Consider the following 12,751-nt stretch of genomic DNA (forward strand, 5'->3'; position numbering starts at 1 on the left):
CATATTCACAATTAAAAACTAATTATGTCTTTATTAACCACTTTATTATATACAAAAATGTAGCAGGACATCAATGTTGGGCAGAGGATAATTTACAACACTAAAATGTATTTAATAAGAAAATCTGTGTAATATTGTGTCTTTTTTTCCAAATAAAGCATAAAGCTTTTAGTTCTGGCCTGTTAGATTGAGTTTACATAAGAAGAGAAAAGTGAAAACAATAACAAAATAAATATATAGCAGATAAACGAAAATGTCCAAGAATATATAAAAGATCTGCAGCTGAAACAAGGTAGGAAGAAAATCCAAGGAGTTTAAAGAAAAATAGAGCCAGGAGACCATGTGGATACTTTTTAGTGTTTGATCACCATGTTTCCCTGAGAATCTTGAGTAAAGAGCATTTCATCCTCATTGTCCTCTTCCACTACACATGTGTAATCATTTGTTCTCAAAATATCAGTGTTTAGATTACTCTGATCTTTAAGTGGGCTTCTGGCTTGCAGACTTCGATGTGCTATCACCTTGAAGCCCTCTGAATCCTGAGTGAACAAAGTTGCCAAACTTTCCTCATCAACATCCCTGCTTTGCTGTAGCGGTTTTTTAACAAGACAGGTGTTCGGTTTGGTCCACCTTGTGTCAAAATATTCCTCTTTTCTAAGCTTATTCCAAAGCTGTGATGTATGTTTTTGTGGTGAAGCGCTTTTTGGTTCAGTCCATTTGTGATCTGACAAGGAATCAAAATTAGTGAAAGAAGAGTGTGTCGTTGTGGAACTAAAAGACTTGCTGTTTTCTTTGTCGTCATCCGTCTGAGAGAATGAAGAATTTTTAATGAGTTTTTGAGTTGAGGTCCTCCCTTTAACGTCAATCAGATTTCCAAAGGTTTCTTCATTCTGTAGACTGTCAAGAAAACTTGACTCATAACTGCTATCGTCCGTTGATGTGGTGGATTTCTTATCAGGGATGTAAAATCCCCTTTCAGAGTATTGGGTACAGGTGAGCAGTGGGTCTTGACTCCATGCCTGTGGGAGAACTTGTTTGTTGTTTGTCAAAAAGGAGTTCTCAGTCAGTCTCCTTTTGCTCAGAGGTGGTTTACACATTTTAGACTTGTCTTCTTCAGAGACACAGCATAAGTTAAGAGAAGGTATATGGTGCTCCACTTGTTTCTGCCCCAAGGTTGTATCCATCTCAGGCAAATTTTTGTCAGATTGCCAATTGCTCACTCCAGGCTCAGCAGCGTCATACAAATCAGAATTTATAAGACTGATATCTCGCGCTCTTTTTCTCACAGATGCCATGGCTGTGGTTGAAGATGAGGTAGATGATGAAAGGGGATGAGGTGGATCTGGGTTTGGTACTTCAGAGGAAGACATCTTATTGAGAACTTTTAGGAAAGAGTATAAAACAGAGGCAAGATGTTGACAAAAAGCCCTTACCATGTTTAGACAGATTTTACTTGACATAAAATGCTTCCTTTAGCGGAGTTATAACACCTCACCTCTTCGATTAGATGTGAAGAAAGTTGATATGGAGCTTTGTTTGGTCTTTGGGATTTCCATTTTGGTCTGAGTGAAGTTGAGGGCAACAGCCAAACTGTACCCGCTACCCTCAGCAAAGGGATTGAGCATTTTAAAAATAGGACGGGCAGGATGTTTCTGAAAAATAAGATGTACAAAATAAAATATTATCAAACAATGTACATAACTTAAGTGCAGGAGCTGAATTAGAGGCTATTACCTGGTATTTAAATTGTATGAATTCACAACTTTACTGAAAACCAAACAAGTGCTTTCTTGGACAGTGCTTCTTTCTGTAATTACCTGTTTAGATTTTCTTTTTAGTTGCACAGTGTCCAGCCAAACACCACATTCCTCCTGAGCAGACTTTTGTGGTGTTGCTTTAGGGATCTTCATAGTCCTGAGTAAAATTATCAAAGCTGCAAAACATTAAAAGGGTTTACATTTTCTAGAGGCATAAATACGTTGCCACTAAATTTGCTTCGAGTTTTTTTTGTCTTAATATTCATGAGGGGCGTGAAATAATTTCAAAAAAGAAAAAATACACTAAAAACTCATTTATACTCTATTAATTCATGCAACTACAAAATCGGCGCTAGCTAATTTAGCTAAAAGCTATATGCCTTCATCTAATCTTTTAGTTTGACATGATATATTGTATAATCTTAAATTAACCTCATAGATAAGTACAATAATATTTTTAATTAATCGTTGTCGGGTTATATATATATATATATATATATATATATATATATATATATATATATATATATATATATATATATATATATATATATAAACCCGACAACTTGGCTTTATTAAAATAAGCCAAGTTATTTATATATATATATAATATATATATAATATACATATATATATATATATATATATATAACTTGGCTTATTTTAATAAAGCTAATGAACACGATTTTTTGCTCTTACCTTCTGTTTGAGTCTACCGCCTTAACATTAGAGTAACCTTGTTGTTTGCCTATTTATAAATGCTATTAAATTACACAAGACTCATAAGTTGTAGCTTAATATGTTTTATGATCATAATTTTTCATATAAACATCACAAATGAATTTGGGCTATTTTGCTATTTTATCCGGCTGAAATTGTATAAATTTCATTTCAGTCAAATATTTTTAGTGAGGCAGAATAGACAACTAAAAACTTGACGCGTTTGGTCTTTTGTGGGAGGGTGTGTTTACATCAACGTCACACAGCAGTTTGCCGGAAGGGTAAGTGATGTGTGTTTAATTTCGTTTGTTATCGAGGTACTTTTAATATTTTGTGTTTTTGCTGCCTGTCATTATAATAATAACCAACTACACATAGTTTAGTCTTTATAAATACCTAGTACTGTGCTGTTTTATCAAACATTAATGAAGGAAGTAATGTTAGCCTCGACAGCTAACTAAGCGCTAGTTAGTACGATAAACAAAAACAATTGAAGATCGCCGCTGGTAAATAGCAATCCTTGGTTTATTGGGACTTTCCTCAAGTCAGTGTTGGTGCTGAGTTAAAAATATAGTTTTAAATCAATGTAGCTCGATTGTAAGATTAGTATTGCGGATTGTTTATTGTATTGTGTGGCAATACTGAAAGCATCGGGCCAGGTTTTAGACAGCAGATCCCGTGTGCTGGCTGTTGCTCTAATAGCACAGTCTGTCCTCGGTGTTAATTTGATTTTAGAACCTGTCACAAGGACACTTTGTATACACTAACGAAAGACGAAATATCTGTGCTCATATTTAAGCAGGAAATGGATTTAAAAAAAAAAAAAAAAAAAAAAAAAGTCAGTTTATAAAAAAGTATTCTAGTGTCTGTGTATGAATGTTTATTCAAAAGCATTAAAGACATAAATAAGAAATCAAAATTAGGTACATTAAAGATACTTTTTTTTTTTTTTTTTTTTTTTTTTTTTACTCTTATCAGCAACTTGCCCACACTAAAGTGTCTGGGTCAAAATTACCCCCAGCATCATCATTGTATACAAACACTGCACAGATGTTCGACTACACATAAAAGTCTCCAAATTTCACTCAAAAGTTCTTGAGCCCAGATGAGGAAAAGTCACAAATTTTCATGAAGAAAAAGAAAAGTTAACCAGTAGTTTGTTCATCACAAAAACTGAAATGGGTCAAATTGACCCTTCATATAAAGGTTAAATCTATTTCTCACCAACAATCACAATATATGGAAACATTTGACTGAGTCCCCACCCTCACTAAATTATTTAGCCATTACTGCTCCTACATTTTCATGAGCATACTTTATATGTTTAAATTTGCATCTCCATTATCCTTTCATGATAGTGAAAAGATAGGTGCTTTGACACAACAAAAATATAAATTTATTGTAGTAAATGTGATTCTACAACTTGAAATATGTGTTACTGAGTGTAAGTGGCTACAGTTGTGAGAAAAACTGTAACTAAACTATAACTTTTATTTTTTCAGACAAAGTTCTTTTACATCATCACCATGTTCCATGGGATAGCAGGCACAGGAGGAGTAGGAGGAGGTAAGATATATAGATTGACCAAATTTGCACAATTTGCACAAAATTAAGTTTTATTTTACTACATCATTTTCTTTTCCACAGCTCCAGCTAATAAACCTGAGTTGTATGAGGTAAATATTTTTTTTTTAAAAACTAAAAATGATATTGTTTAGACAGGATTTTAATTTTAAAGAAATATTATTTTTATTTATTATTTGATGTTTTTAAATAATCCCAAAGGTTTGTATTCAGGAAATCATACAAATTCATTTTTTTGTAACAGAAATTGCCCATGCTTCACTAAATGTAAACTAATAAACCTTTTATCATTTAATTTTAGGAAGTAAAACTATACAAAAATGCAAGGGAACGAGAAAAGTAAGTGTTAATGTTTTGCCATGTACTAGTATAATGTAGCTATTATTAAACAATGTGTTCATTATGTTGTCACCATTGCATTATTTTGTTATTTTTTTGTGCTTCTTTAGGTATGACAACATGGCAGAGTTGTTTGCCGTTGTCAAGACCCTGCAGGCCTTGGAGAAAGCTTACATCAAAGATTGTGTTACACCTAATGAGTAAGTCACACTTCAGCTAAAACCCTCAGTAACTTTAATTGATTGGTTTTATTAATATGGGAGAAATGTTGTTGTTTTCAGGTACACTGCTTCCTGTTCCAGACTCTTAGTTCAGTATAAAGCTGCCTTCAAACAGGTACAGGGCTCAGATGTGGGATCCATTGATGACTTCTGCAGGAAGTACAGAGTGAGTGCTCATTTAGAACATTTTTTGTAAATGCTTCATTTATCCTGTGTAAATTTTATAGTTTATTTATTTGAAACTTTTTTTTTGCTATTGTAATTTTTTCTATTAGCTTGATTGCCCACTTGCAATGGAAAGAATTAAGGAGGATCGGCCAATCACCATCAAGGATGACAAGGGCAACCTGAACCGCTGCATTGCAGATATAGTTTCTGTATGTCCTCTCTATCCTCCATTATGTCAAACAATCAGTTCAATCATTGCAAACCAGAGACCAGTTTTTTCTTTTGTTTGTGTGTTTGTTTTTAATCAAATTGTGTAGTTTGTACAGCTTTAAGTAAGTGACTGCTGATGTTTCATTTAACTTTATTTGTTTTTTGGTCATTCACCGTGAATGGATATCCCCTGCCAACTTTAATATCAGTTCATAAAAGTAGCAGATAATTGTGTACTGGCAAAGAATTTGAATAGTTTGCCTGTGAAAGATACTTTGAGCTTAACTTGTTAAACATAGTCATTTTCTCTCAACCTCTCTGGTCAACAGCTTTTCATCACCGTGATGGATAAGCTGAGACTGGAGATCAGGGCAATGGATGAGGTAAGTTTAACAATATACACCATCAGTAAAAATTTTCGACACATTCTCCCTGTCGATGTAATGGGCAAATATGCGCAAATGTTTGACTAGTATTGTATATAATTCAATTCAATTCAATTCAACTTTATTTATATAGCGTCAAATCATGGCAATGCCATCTCAAGATGCTTTACAGACAGAGGGGAAAACATAATGAAGGCCAATTCATAATAGCCTATATAAGGAAACCAACAGATTGAGTTGAGTCCAACTCAATCTCCCATCCTGAGCAAGCACACTGGCGACAGTGGGAAGGAAAAAAATTCCCTTTTAACAGGAAGGAAACTTCCGGCAGAACCCGGCTCAGGACAGGCAGCCATCTGCCTCTACTGTGTGGGGGGAAGAGGACAGAAAGACAACAGACAACAGGAACTGCTACTCCCGGCCAGGGAGACCTGCTGAGACAGGAGACATACATGTTAATGATGCAACACTGTTATGGGGGGGGGGTGAAAGAAAGAGATAAAGAGAAAAAGAAAGAAGCTCAGTGTATCAGGAAATGTCTCTCAGCAGTCTAAACCTATAGCAGCATAACTAAGGGATGCTAACCATCCCTAGCTATAGGACTTATCAAAAAGATAAGTCTTCAGCCTAGTCTTAAAGGTGGGGAGGGTGTCTGCTTCCCTAACACTAACTGGGAGCTTATTCCATAAGAGAGGGGCCTGATAACCAAAGGCTCTGCCTCCTGCTCGGCTCTTTGAGACTCTAGGAACCACAAGTAAGCCTGCAGTCTGCGAACGAAGTACTCTGCTTGGTATATAAGGAACAATGAGGTCTTTGATATATAGTGGTGCCTGGTTGTGGAGGGCTTTATATGTAAGGAGAAGGATTTTAAATTCTATTCTAGATTCAACAGGCAGCCAATGAAGAGAGGCTAAAACTGGAGAAATATGATCTCTCATGCTGGTTCTGGTCAGGACTCTGGCTGCAGAATTCTGGATCAGCTGAAGGCTTTTCAGGGCATATTTAGGACAGCCCAGTAATAGAGAGTCACAGTAATCTAGTCTAGAAGTAACAAAAGCGTGAACCAGTTTTTCTGCATCACTCTGAGACAGAATGTCCCTAATTTTGGCTATATTACGTAAATGAAAGAAGGCTGTTTTAGTAACCTGCTTAATATGTGGACCAAAGGACAGGTCAGGGTCAAATATTACTCCAAGGTTTCTCACTGTAGCACTGGAAGCTAAAGTAATGCCATCCAGGTTCATTACAAAACCGGAAAATTTAGCTCTGTGTTTTTCAGATCCAACGAGAATTACTTCAGTCTTATCTGAGTTTAAGAGGAGAAAATTTCTAGACATCCAAGTCTTTATGTCTATGAGACAATTTTGTAGCCTATTGGGCTGATTTGTTTCATCTGGTTTAAAGGATAAGTATAGTTGAGTATCATCTGCATAACAATGAAAGTTTATTCCATGCTGTCTAATAATTTTGCCTAAAGGGAGCATATATAGCGTGAAGAGTATTGGTCCAAGTACAGAACCTTGAGGAACTCCATGACTTACTGTAGTTTGGGAGGAGGACTTGTCATTTACATGAACGAACTGAAGTCTATCAGATAAATATGATTTAAACCAGCTTAACGCTGTACCTGTAATTCCAATCACCTGTTCTAGTCTTTGTAACAGAATGTTATGATCGACTGTATCAAATGCAGCACTAAGATCAAGCAAGATAAGTACGGACAGAAGTCCTTTGTCTGAGGCATACAGGTATATAAAATGTTACCTGTATATCATTGCCTTATTAACAGTGGTGACCCATTTACTGTTTTTTGCTCCAGATCCAACCAGACCTGAGAGAATTAATGGAGACCATGAACAGAATGAGCAACATGCCTCCAGACTCGGAGGCTAAGGATAAAGTCAGCCTCTGGTGAGTTACACGTGGCTACCAGTTTTTTATTTTATTTTTTTCCTCTGTTAAATCTAGTGCCTGTTCAATAATGGATGATATATTATTGTGCACTACATTGCCAAAAGTATTCACTCATCAGCCTATATATGCGTATGAAAATGAAATCTCATTTTTTAATCCATGGGATTTGATATGATGTTGACTGACCCTTTGCATTTAGAAAAGTTTCAGATTTTGTGGGGAAAATTTCCACAAGGTTTAGAAGTAGAATTATGTGAAGTTTTTACCTTTCTTCCAGAAGCACATTTGTAAGGTCAGGCACCAATTTTGAACAAGAGACCTGGTTTACAGTCTCTTCTCTAATTTACCCCAACTGTGTTCTAACCTGTTGAAGTCAGACCCTGTGCAAGCTAGTCAAGTTACATATCAAACTTGCTCATCCATGTCTTTATGGACCTTCCTTTGTGTCCTGGAGTGTGGTCATGTTGGAACAGGAAGCAACAATTCGCAAACTGTTCCCATAAAGTTATGAACGTGGAATTCTCCAAAATCTATTAGTATTCTGAAGCATTTAGAGTTCCTTTCCCTGGAGCCAAGCCCAGCTCCTGAAGAGCAACCCCACCTCAATCCCCCCTGCATCAAGCTTTACACTTGGCACGATGCAGTCAAACAGGTACCGTTATCCTTGCAATGCCAAGGTGTGCTTAATTTTGTATACCAGTGGCCTTAAAAGGAATGGAAACATCTGAAATAAATTATTTGGATGGGTGAGTGAATACTTTTGCCAATATAGTGTACAGTGGGGCTCCAAAGTTTGGGCACCCCTGGTAAAAATTTATTTTAATGTGCAAATAAGGAGCTTTAAAAAGATGGAAAATCTCGAAAAGGCATCAAAGTACAGTTTAGATATTCTTATAACATGTAAAAAAAAAAAGTTACATCCTATTTCCATCATTTAAACCTTCAAAATAACAGAAAACAAAAGATGGCGTCTGTAAAAGTTTGGGCACCCTGCAGAGTTAGTACCTTGTATGCCCCCAATTTGACAACAGAGACCTGACAGTGTCCTGGATTGTTCACAGTTAGTGTCTGGAAAGACCAGGCGATGTCAATCTCAAAGGTTTTAAATGCTCAGACTCATCTGACCTTGCCTCAACAATCGGCACCATGAGTTCCTCTAAGCAGCTGTCAAGAACACTGAAACTGAAAATAGTTGATGCTCACAAAGCCGGAGAAGGGTGTAAGAAAATAGCAAAGCGTTTTCAGATGCTAATATCCTCTGTTCGGAATGTAATCAAGAAATGGCGGTCATTGGGAACAGTGGAAGTTAAAGCAAAATCTGGAAGACCAAGAAAAATATCAGACAGAACAGCTCGCAAGATTTCAAGAAAAGCAAGTCAAAACCCAAGTTTGACTCCACATTCCCTCCAGGAAGATCTGGCTGATGCTGGAGTCGTGGTGCACTATTCCACTATAAAGAGGTACTTGTACAAATATGACCTTCATGGAAGAGTCATCAGAAGGAAACTTCTTTTACGTCCTTACCACAAAAATCTGCATTTGAAGTTTGCAAAGGAACATATAGACAAGCCTGATGCCTTTTGTAAACAAGTTCTGTGGATTGATGAGGTTAAAATTTAACTTTTTGGGCGGAATGAGCACAGCTACGTTTAGAGAAGAAAGGGCACATAATTTAATGAAAAGAACCTCAATCTAACTGTTAAGCATGGGGGTGGATCAATCATGCTTTGGGGTTGTATTGCAGCCAGTGGCACAGGGAACATGTCACGAGAATAAGGAAAAATGGATTCAATGGGATTCCAGAAAATTTTGGATGCTAACCTAATGCCATCTGTGAAAAAGCTGCAGTTAAAGAGAGGATGGCTTCTACAAATGGATAATGATCCTAAAAACACCTCAAATTCCAGGGTGGATTACATCAAGAGGCATGAACTGAAGGTTTTGTCATGACCTTCACAATCTCCTGACCTCAACATAATTGAAAGTCTATGGATAGATCTTCAAAGAGCAGTGCGTCACAGATGGCCCAGAAATCTCAAAGATCTGGAAGACTTTTGGAAGAAAGAATGGGTGAAGATACCTCAAACAAGATCCGAAAGACTATTGGCTGGCTATGAAAAGTGTTTACAAGCTGTCATACTTGCCAAACGGGGGAATAGAAGGTACTAACTATGCAGGGTGCCCAAACTTTTACAGAGGCCATTTTTTGTTTTCTGTTATTTTAAAAGTTAAAATGATGGAAATAAGATTGAACTTCTTTTGATATGTTATAAGAATGTCTAATCTGTAATTTCACGCCTTTTGGAGATGTTCCATCTTTTGTTAGCTTCTTTTTGGCACATTAAAATAAATTTTTACCAGGGGTGCCCAAACTTTGGAGCCCCACTGTATGTACCTGTAGCCTTTTTGTAAATAATGCCTGCTTTGCTATGATATACAGCTTGTGGCTTTGTATGTCATATGTTCAATTTAAACTTTTTTTTAAAAAAAAGTTTTTACATAATCCTTCCAACAGGTTGTCCACCCTCAGCAGCATGTCAGCTTCAGATGAGCTGGATGATAATCAGGTTCGTCAGATGCTTTTCGATCTGGAGTCAGCCTACAACGCCTTCAACCGCTTCCTTCACTCCTCTTAAAGTCAGATCTTAGTGTGTAGAACTCTGGCATTGATTAAGTTCAAAATAAACAGCAGTTTTTTCCTGGTTGTTCTGACGGGTAGATTTGTTTCTGGGCAGCATTTCATCTCACTTCTGTCTTTTTTTTTTTTTTTTTTTTTTTTTGTTGCTGTGCATTAAGTTCTTTTGTTTATCAGTCAGGTTGTGTACAGTTCAAACTGCACTGACTTTCATGTTTGTGGTACATAATGGTTCCTACAGCCTTGCTCTAAGGATTTCTCCAATGCTGTAAGATTCTTTTTTGGCCTTTTTCTTATACACTAACATATGTTTAAAAAAATACTCTTGGCCTATAAGTTAGTCTTCACAATTTACTCATACTTTGTACTGTAACAATGACAAAAAATCTGATTTTATAGCTAGATATGGTAGAGCACAAAGAAGCATTTCAGAGTCTACAAATGAAGAAAAGGTTGCAACAGCCAAACTATTTGTATTACTTTGGACTGCCTCACTTATGTGTTACCTATGTTTGTTCTGTTTGTCATGCTTCATATCATAAAGGTTTTTACTGTGGAAATCTACAATAGCGTTTGGATATTAAGCAAAAGTAAGATTACAGATAATCTTTGTCAGTGTGCAGCTGAACTAATTATTTGATTTTCATGATAATTGGAATGTGCAACCAATTAATGATAATATTTAAGACAAGGTCAAAGGAATGCTTTATGTTTATCACTTATTTTTCTCTCCATGTACTTTGATAACATGTCTAATCCATATTTCCTTTTATAAATTTGGGTTTCACTGTATTTTTAGTTAGCAAGATTGAGGTGAATAAACTGACTTCTTGTTTTGCTGTCTAAATATGCTTCAACCCCAAAATCCATTAGGGAGAACATATTTATTAAACTTCATCATTGTAAATAATAGTGTTGATTTTTAAATGATTGCATGTAACAACTTTTTAGAAATAAACTTTGAAAGAAATTCTGCAAGCTAGTCCTTTGTATTTTTTTCTAGTAAGGTTTAGGTTTTTTATGTTCAGGTTCATTGTAGGCATATTAATGGGACTATTTGATACTAAATTTCAGGACGTTATTATCTTTATGACAACATCATGACCGAGGTGCCATCAATACTGTTATGATTTAGCTATCAGGCAGACTTTTAAAAAAGTGCCTATATGTTGCTTGATTATTTGGTAAAATGATTAAAACTGTTGTCAATTACGTTTCAATTGTTTTAACAGCTATTTCATGTAGTAATTTGGAAACAGAGACTTAAGGTTGAAAATGTATTTTTCAAGAGTTTCCTGTTCAAAATGTAAATGGGGCAGCAACTCAAGTAAGCAGAAACAATACAACACATTGCACTGGCATTTGTTATGTGCATGTAGTTCTAGCAGCTAGCATTTAAAACATCAAAGCTTGAATAACTGCAAATCTCTGACTCAATAGTTAACTACTTAAAGTCAGAAATCTTATTTTGGTTCAATCAAAATTTGTAGTATGCTGCAGGTTTTATGTGGCAAATTTCACTGGTGTTGTCATAAAATGACTGAGAAATGTAAGACAATAAGCCTCCAGAACAACTTCTGATAAAGCATGTTCTTGGGTACAGATGTATTGGAATTCCTCTTATTTATCCCATGGAGGAGCATGAGATCATCGCTGATTTAAAGGTACAAAGGGGTGTGCATTTATAATGTTTAACTGTCAAATAAACATTATAAATGAATTATGAAATAAATGGATGATCTTTGACCAGCTTTTCTTTTGTCACTCTTCCAGTGCAACACTAAGAAATGGCTTCATACATTTATTGCATCAGGTTATGTGGGGATTAGAAAAAAAAGGTCCCTTTTGCTGGGTGTCCAAGTAATTCTGTTAAAATCTTTTGGATGATGCAAAAGAAATGTCAAACAATACCAATAAAAATCCAATTTCCTCTATGTTTACTTCTAAATATTGGTTTCCATAAAAAATTTAAAATCTTTGTTATCTTGTATAAAGCCTTTAATGACCAAACTATGAACTCTTTCATAGTTCAGAGTCAAGTTTATATAATTACCTACAAATCTAACAGAACCCCTTATTTTCAGAGTTTACTTGTGTTACATGACTTTCCAAATCATGTGTGGAAGCGTGTCCTTTTTTAATAAGACACATTTTCTGTAGAAGCATCTTCTTGATCGGTACTAAATGGTAACATTTAGTGTTTTTAGTGTAAACCTTTAACTTGCCATTTTGAGAGACCCCTTGTCTCTCACAGCAAGTGATGCAAGAAAGGTGTGATCCAAAAGCCTAAGGAGGAGGGTCTCTGACAGCAAAACTCGCCCCGAGCCATCATCGTCGCCTATGATTAAACGTGAGTTAAATAAAATGGCAGATGTGGGTCATGTTTAGGCCAAACATTTTTATGTAGCTTTTTGTGTGTCTCTGTGGTCTTTCTAGATTTCCCTCATTCCCGCCCTTTAGGGGCTATTTTGGTGCTATTGCAGCACATTATTTCTGAAAAATTACTTCGGTTTTCTGAAGTCTGCGCCCTGCGCCTCCTGCATCTTACACAGTGCCATCTCCATGTCAACAGGGAGTGTCTGTCTGCATCCGGCGAAGTTCGTGTTGCGGTTCCTTTAAGAACCAGGCGGCAGCACATTTGTTACCATGACGACATATAATTACAAAACTCCACGGCACTTCGTCTGCAGCAAAGGTTCAGGAGAACACAAAGTCACTGAATAGTGACAGTTTATCTTGACAACTAAAACCAGATAATTATACACAAGAGAGTAATTTCCGGTTATTAATTGAAGCTAAAAGCCAACCTGCTTTTCG

General features: G+C 36.0%; 2 protein-coding genes across 2 annotated transcripts; one reads left to right on the forward strand and one right to left on the reverse strand.

The window, feature by feature from the left end:
* Positions 1-38: 38 nt before the first annotated feature.
* aunip (aurora kinase A and ninein interacting protein) lies at positions 39-2,165 on the reverse strand. The gene is made up of 4 exons (XM_079258723.1): positions 1,818-2,165; positions 1,496-1,652; positions 1,287-1,381; positions 39-806 (listed from the first exon to the last, which is right to left on the reverse strand). Exons 1-4 carry the CDS (start codon positions 1,908-1,910, stop codon positions 354-356), a joined length of 798 nt encoding a protein of 265 aa, XP_079114849.1. The 5' UTR covers positions 1,911-2,165; the 3' UTR covers positions 39-353.
* Positions 2,166-2,735: 570 nt separating this feature from the next.
* Positions 2,736-10,908, forward strand: vps28 (VPS28 subunit of ESCRT-I). The gene is made up of 10 exons (XM_079259064.1): positions 2,736-2,758; positions 3,980-4,043; positions 4,125-4,153; positions 4,363-4,400; positions 4,511-4,600; positions 4,682-4,787; positions 4,897-4,998; positions 5,329-5,382; positions 7,205-7,296; positions 9,815-10,908. The coding sequence occupies exons 2-10, from the start codon at positions 4,004-4,006 to the stop codon at positions 9,933-9,935; spliced, it is 672 nt and encodes a 223-aa protein (XP_079115190.1). The 5' UTR covers positions 2,736-2,758; positions 3,980-4,003; the 3' UTR covers positions 9,936-10,908.
* The last annotated feature ends 1,843 nt before the right edge of the window (positions 10,909-12,751 follow it).

Source organism: Telmatherina bonti (assembly GCF_933228915.1).
Source record: "Telmatherina bonti genome assembly, chromosome: 19".
NCBI classification, from domain to species: domain Eukaryota; kingdom Metazoa; phylum Chordata; class Actinopteri; order Atheriniformes; family Telmatherinidae; genus Telmatherina; species Telmatherina bonti.